Below are 6,996 nucleotides of genomic sequence, written 5' to 3'. Positions count from 1 at the left end.
AACTTTGGGCCCCTTTCTGTCAGTTGAGCATGGTTTAACTGTCACAGCCTTTTTGAATATTGCTGCTGACCATGTCCATAACTTTGTGACCACGTCACAAAGCTCAAATCATCTCAAACTGCTTTCTTGAACACAACAGTGAGTACAGTGTACTCAAATGACCTCCACAGTCACCAGATCTCAGTTCAACCAAGCACCTTTGGGATGTGGTGGAACAGCAGATTCACATCATGGATGTGCAGACAGCAAACCTGCAGCAACAGTGTGATGCTCTCATGACTAAAACCTCAAGGGATTGTCTCCAGCTCCATAATTAATCTGCGCCATGAAGAATTAACGCTGCACTGAAGGCGACAACGCAGCACTAGCAAGCCGTACCTAATGAAATGGTCAGTGAATGTATAATAGATTTCATCTCAACTGCAGAGGCATTTCTGTAGTAAGAACAACAAGTCTTAAATCTATTTCTTCATGCATCACATGTAACGTTTAAAGGTGCCCTGTGGGGGCTTCTTGTAGTTCATAAGCAGCCACCTTATTCGATTTTACGAGTGTCAAACAAACAACAAAGTCAGCACCCACACATACTCATATGGATCAGAAAATCTTGTTGCCACCCAACCTTGCAACAGAGTCAGAAGTGAGACGTCCTGTGTGAAAACAGGAAGGAATGCCTGACCAATCAACTCTCCACAGAAGGCACCATCACTTCCTGATTCCTAATTCCCCATTCTTGCACCAACTCTTCATTACAAATAAGATACAAGCTAACAGCTGGAGTTTCACAAATGTTGAAAGTGACTTTAGTACATTTATTAGCTGGAGAATGAAAATAAAATCAGTAAAGCCAAACAGAGTACATTGCTTAGTTTCTGCAGTTATGCTCTGAGCCCTTGTGCCTTATCTGACTCAGAATCCCTATAACCCTCGAAGGTATGTTTTTATAAAGAGTGCTAAAAGTCAGTTTATGTGTGTGTGTAGATATATATACATATATTTATATATACATATATATATGTGTGTGTGTGTGTTTTGTCTGTTGCAGTGACAGGCCGAAAATAAGGCAGGAAGGGTGTGTGCGTTGAGTGGTTTCCTCTTGAGTAGCTTGGCTGATCAGAACGAGCAGAGGGTGTGAAGGGTGTGTTCTCATTGGGTTTTTGTGGTAGCAGTTGTGCTACCAGTATCAGTTGTCTGAATAATAACGCTATTCTGCTGTGAAGCTGTGAAGGAGAAAAAGGAAAAAAAAAAAAGAAGAGAAAGAAAACACTTGCGCAGTGGTGGTTAAGAGCTGTTGAGCCTGCACTCGCCTTCCTGTGGCCCCGAGCTTGAGAACCTGCCTGATTGCAGCTTGTCCATGTGACTCGGTTTCCGTTGCCTGCCTACTTCCGTGAATAGTAAAGAAGGGGCATCTGTGCTTCAGTCAGTGCAGAGGAGAGCAGCTGAACTTGACACACATGTGAACGCGCTCTGCAACAGCGAATCAACCAGCGATATGGTCAGGGGAGCAACCGTCAGTGGCTTGGCAAATCCACACCTAACCACCAGTGTAAGTAAATGAACTCTGTACTGCACGGTGTTCTCCTGCGTGAAGCAAAGCGCATCGCCTAAATGAGGAATTCCTAATTTAAGCCCATTTTGCAGTCGGTGCATTCGAGCAAGATACTTTAACGATCATCTGTTTCTGAATACGCTCTATTTTCTGAGTGTTATGTATGCATACACCCGCGCACCGCTTTGACAAACGAATGTGAGCGCAGCATAACAGTTTTCAGACCATGTTTGAGTCATTTAGATGTTGCCTGATGAATGTAAACATATAGTGCGCATAAATGCAAACGCAAAGTAAGTGTGCATGTCTTTTTAACACAGTGCACGGTCTTATTAATAAAAGAAATAGGCTGCATCAGATAGAGAAAGGAAGATTCTGCAAATATATGTTCTTCCATGAGGTTAACTTCTCTCCAATATAATCTTTCAATTATATTGAAAGCGGTGGCACAGTTACTCAATGTGAGCTACGCAGATGCAAAATAAAAATGGTAATAAATCGGTTAGACAAATGAAGAAACATAAAAAAATGTTCAAGAAAACCTTCGTGTTCTTTAGAAACCATGCATGCGTTATAATGGATAAGCCAACAATACATGCAAGCCAAAAAGGAACGCACGGCCTCCACATGCAGTGAGTCACACAGTGGTCTGATTTGAAATCTGGGAAATTTTTGCAAAATGTACAGCAGATGTTTTCAGGATAAAATATGCCATCATTTCCGACATCCCGAGACAGGCCGTAAGTCAAAGATTGAAAATCAGAGTTATTCACATATAATAAAAATGAAACCGAGTACATGACGTTGGCATAAACGGTGTAAAGATTATATTACACCTTCACATTTTAGAGTTTTATCAACTGTACTTACTATTTACAACAATTTTCATTTAGATATGAGCAGATTGAAAAAAGTGATGAGCTCCACTCTCACCTGGGACAGTTAAATATAGTCTTGTAGACTTTTACACTATCAAAGCTTTTTAAATAATTGTGAAAATGAACCTCGGCTATAAAAGTTGAATTTTTAAACTGCCTGTCCACTCTCTGACCTTCTGGCTGCTTCAGCATTTTAATGGCAAGCTGCTTTCGTCCATTGCTAGGATAGAATTTCCTTTTCAGACACAGATATACATTTTAAGACAAAGTTTATAATTACACAATTTTTTCATACAAGGTTTTTCACCATATACAAATAGTAATAACTATGGTTTAAAACAGAAGAATAAGCCCACTGTCAGGCCTATATCGAACAACCAGCTCCTGCTCACTTCAGCAAAGGGGAAAAAATCTAAAAGTATGTGACACAAACACGCTCACGCGTTTCTTCTTCTTCTGTGTTCTCAACAGTAAGGATGAGAAAATGCCAGTCCACAGGCTCACACCCATCCTTCTCTGCTTGTTGCACATGTGGAGAACGCTGACGCCAGTCTCGAGTCATCCGCAGCACCGTCGATGTCAGTTGGTAAGACGCTCTTCTTTCCTTTAGCTTTTCCCGAGCACAATGAAAATTGGTTGTAGCATGTTTTAGGAATATCGGGGAAATTTTACAATATATTACATGGAAAAGGCCAAACGATTTCATGTTTGGCTTAGTTAAAACTAAAAAGTGACTTTGGTAAGACAACTTCAAAGGTAAAATTTCTAATAAAAAATGTTATTCCTAAGGCACTGAAACATAAATGTGTAAACATGAAATTTGTTTGGAAAAAAGCATCAAGTAATGATATTGAAATATGGAAAGTTCTGTATTATTACCAAAGATCCAGTCCCTAATAGGACCCACCTTCTAAAAGCACGCTGTATATGTGGTTTATACCTTTAGTTAGATCAAAATCCATTCAGATTAAATCCATTGGCACATTCCTACACTGTATTAATTATTTAATGACGTTCCAATAGGCCACAAAAAAGTCTAAATTTGTGAATATTAATATCTGATGCAGGGTTTTGGAAGCGGATGTCAATTCTGAGAAAGAAATGAAATCTCTCTTGTTGAGTGTTTATCAGTCATATAAATAAATATAAATATGAATCATTCTAGAAATGAAACATCTAAAGCAATAAAACCAATAAAACTCCCGAGAGGGGAAAAAATGATTAGTTATTTAAACTGAAAACTTCAATTTGGAGCTTTTTAAAAAAAAATGCATCTCGCCAGAAAGTATTTTTAGAGTGGTCCAGTGACTCAGAATGCTAATGGAAAAGTGATCTGTCAAGGAAATAATGAAGTTTTGGTAAGCTGTGGTATGACCTACTAGACTAAGAAACTACAGCCCACCATGTTTTTCTGTAAGCCAGTACAGTGGGTAACAGTACTTTCAGTTAAATCCCGAAACACAGGAAGACTAAAATGGTTGCACTAACAGTAAGACGCTAATGTACTGCAGGCAATGCTCATTATCTTAGTTTAGCATGCTAGCATAGTTTACAAATAACCACACGAGAAGTAATTTAAGAGGGAAATCTTCCCACAATAAGATATTTTAAGTGCACATGGATATTATTCATGACGATCTTAAAATTTATCTGCTGTGCAAGAAAGAAATGCAGTTTCTGCCAGAATTTTAAAAAGCCAAAACACAACCAGTATGCAAGTGTTAAAGCATGTGCTTTTTTACCTCCTCTGCAGATACAACAAACGGCTTGCTGCAATAATGGTCAGCTCACATCTGTGCCCGAAGGACTTCCAGAAAACATCGAAGAGCTTCAGCTCAACTACAACCTCTTTGAAACACTACAGAACACCTCTCTTCTCCGTTACCCTTCACTAACCGCCCTGAGCTTAGCTTGCAACAATTTGAGTAAAATAGAATCGAACTCTTTTCAAGACTCAAAACTTTTAAAAAGCCTTAATCTAGCAAATAACAGTCTTTATAACAGCTACGAAGAAACTAGCCTTGCATTAAGAAAGCTATCTGGTCTTATTGCGCTAGATCTTTCTGAGAATAAGCTTACAGATGAAATGGCTGCCTTGCTTCTTCAAAATCTCACGTCACTAGAGTACCTCAATCTTTCTGGGAATCTTTTGCTGAGAGTGGATGAGGCCTCTTTCAGGGATCTGCACCAGCTTAAAGAACTTGACCTACAAAGGAATTTGATTTTTGAGATTGATAACGCTTTTGACAGCAGTCCAAAGCTACAGCGACTCAACTTGGCCTTTAACTATCTGCCCTGTCTCACTGACTTCCACATGATTCAGCTGGAGGTCCTCAATGCCAGCCACAACTTTATTGAGTGGTTCATCTCAAGGCAAGACCTCAATGACACTTTCCAGCTAGAGACTCTCGATTTATCAGACAACAAACTCCTTTTCTTTCCTTTCCTGCCCAGCCAGAGTCATTTAAGGTACCTTTACTTGTCTCACAACGCCATTAAATTCTACGAACACTTGGCAGACAACGATACGTTCCCAAACTCAACGAAAACTGTGGAATTCTACAACTTTAACAAGGACATTAATAATGTGACCGCTCAGTTGTGGGACGAAAACCTTCACGGTGATATATCCTCTCTAGAGACTTTAGATCTGATAGGGAACTCTTTGGAGTATTTCCCTAAAGGATTCATCCAGAAAATGCCCACCTTGTCTAGACTTCAAATGCGCACAAACTGCCTGAGAACCTTAAATCTAACATCTGAGCAGTTCTCTGGTAGCTTGTATGAGCTGGATGTTAGCAACAACGAACTAAACCAGATCTCAGCGGATAAAGCTACTCTGACCACTCTTGCCAATTTGACATACTTTAACCTGAGCCTGAATGGTCTTAAGTGGATACCCATGGGATTATTTTCCTCACTGCAAAGCATCCGGTCGGTGGATCTCAGCTACAACAACATTGACATTTGCCTTTCTGAGGAAGCTGAGATCAGTATGCACACTAATTCAACTTGCATGAATTGGAAGAATGTTATGTCCCTGAGACAGCTTTACCTTAAGGGATGCAACCTTAAAGTAATTCCAAACACTGCATTTGCGGGGTTGTCGCTAACGCACTTGGAGCTATCCGATAACCCCGGAGTAACCATCCATCAATCAATACAAAGTCTTAGCAAAACATTACAGCATCTAGGTTTAGGGAACACTCACATAAAAGACATCGACCTCTCCCATTTCCAGAGTCTGAAGTCTTTAAACATTTCAAAGAACTTTCTGCTACATCTTCCCCATTCACTTCAAAACCTCAACCTGAAAGTGCTTGATCTGAGGGACAACAGGCTTTCTACCATCCCCTCTGGTCAGGCTGATGCATTAGCCCCGAAGCTGCAGACTATTTTCCTCACAGGAAATCAGTTCAACTGTTGCCAGACCGAATGGTTCAGGACATTTGAAGCAACAAAAACCATCCACATGGTCGAACAGTCAGCTATCACATGCAAGGATCTCTTCCTAAGGACACACAGAGTGGAGAATCCACAGTCGTTTTTGTGCTTTGAGGACAGGGAGTCGATCTTTTGGTACATTCTGCTGTTTGTCCCCGTCTTCCTTTTCTTCACAGGAGTCTCTATCATCGTTCTCCTCACAATTAAGCCCACACTGCTACAAAAATCCATCAAAAAGAAGTGTAGGAAGCCAACGTCTTACTGATGTCATCATAACTGTATTTTGTCCAGTATATTATTTAGAAATGTAAGCGAATACATATCTGAAATAAATACATTTACAGAAAAAGTGTGTGAGTGTATGATAATGAAGTATCTAAAAAAGAAAAAAGGTCAATTGTTTTTTTTTAGATTGCTCGGTTCAGTGAAGTGTGGTTTAAAACAAGGCCCTCATCCTGATAACCCAATGTAAAAAATGTGGCTGTGCTCTGGGACTTGACTTGGTGAGTGTGTGAGCGTGTGTGGGCGTATATGTGTATGTGTGTTTGTATGTGAAGATATGCAGAAGTACTGTGATGCAAGCTGTTGCTATAAGCAGCAGAGGAAACATGAAATTTCCTGTTTTGCTAAGATGTGCAGCAACTGCCCAGTTTTGTATCTCAAAGAGGAGGGGTTTGAGGTTTCCTTCCTATCAGTGAGACCAAGATGCATCATCAGTGTGAAATTCCAGTAAGTCAGCACACACAAGGAAATGGTTCGGACCCCCAACATATGATTGATTCACACGACTGATTCAATTTACTGTGCTGGATGCACGTACACACACGAACAAACACACACATGTACACACATGTACACATGCGTGCGCACAAACACACAAACATGCATACGCCTTCACAGACACACGCACACTCACACATATACATATATATATATATATACGTGCAATGCATTTAACGCAGTTTTATGTAAGTACTCAGGGGCGTAGGAGTGGTGGGAAGGCTGGTAGATTACTGTGTAGCTGTACAGCGTGCTGGAGGCCTAACCAGAAAGTAACCAAAATACCGCTGTGGTGATGCTCAGGGTCATGGTGGTTGGAACGTAAGAAGAGAAACCAGAGTAAAG

The 6,996-nt window shown here is 40.3% G+C and overlaps 1 protein-coding gene across 1 annotated transcript; it reads left to right on the top strand.

Annotated features, from left to right (window-relative positions):
- Positions 1-1,234: 1,234 nt before the first annotated feature.
- nrros (negative regulator of reactive oxygen species) lies at positions 1,235-6,223 on the top strand. Its single transcript, XM_031759557.2, has 3 exons — positions 1,235-1,546; positions 2,899-3,013; positions 4,181-6,223. The coding sequence occupies exons 2-3, from the start codon at positions 2,912-2,914 to the stop codon at positions 6,134-6,136; spliced, it is 2,058 nt and encodes a 685-aa protein (XP_031615417.1). The 5' UTR covers positions 1,235-1,546; positions 2,899-2,911; the 3' UTR covers positions 6,137-6,223.
- Positions 6,224-6,996: the final 773 nt, after the last annotated feature.

This window comes from Oreochromis aureus, linkage group 9 (genome assembly GCF_013358895.1).
Source record: "Oreochromis aureus strain Israel breed Guangdong linkage group 9, ZZ_aureus, whole genome shotgun sequence".
In the NCBI taxonomy this organism is placed as follows: Eukaryota; Metazoa; Chordata; class Actinopteri; order Cichliformes; family Cichlidae; genus Oreochromis; species Oreochromis aureus.
This window is presented reverse-complemented; position numbering and strand designations above follow the sequence as displayed.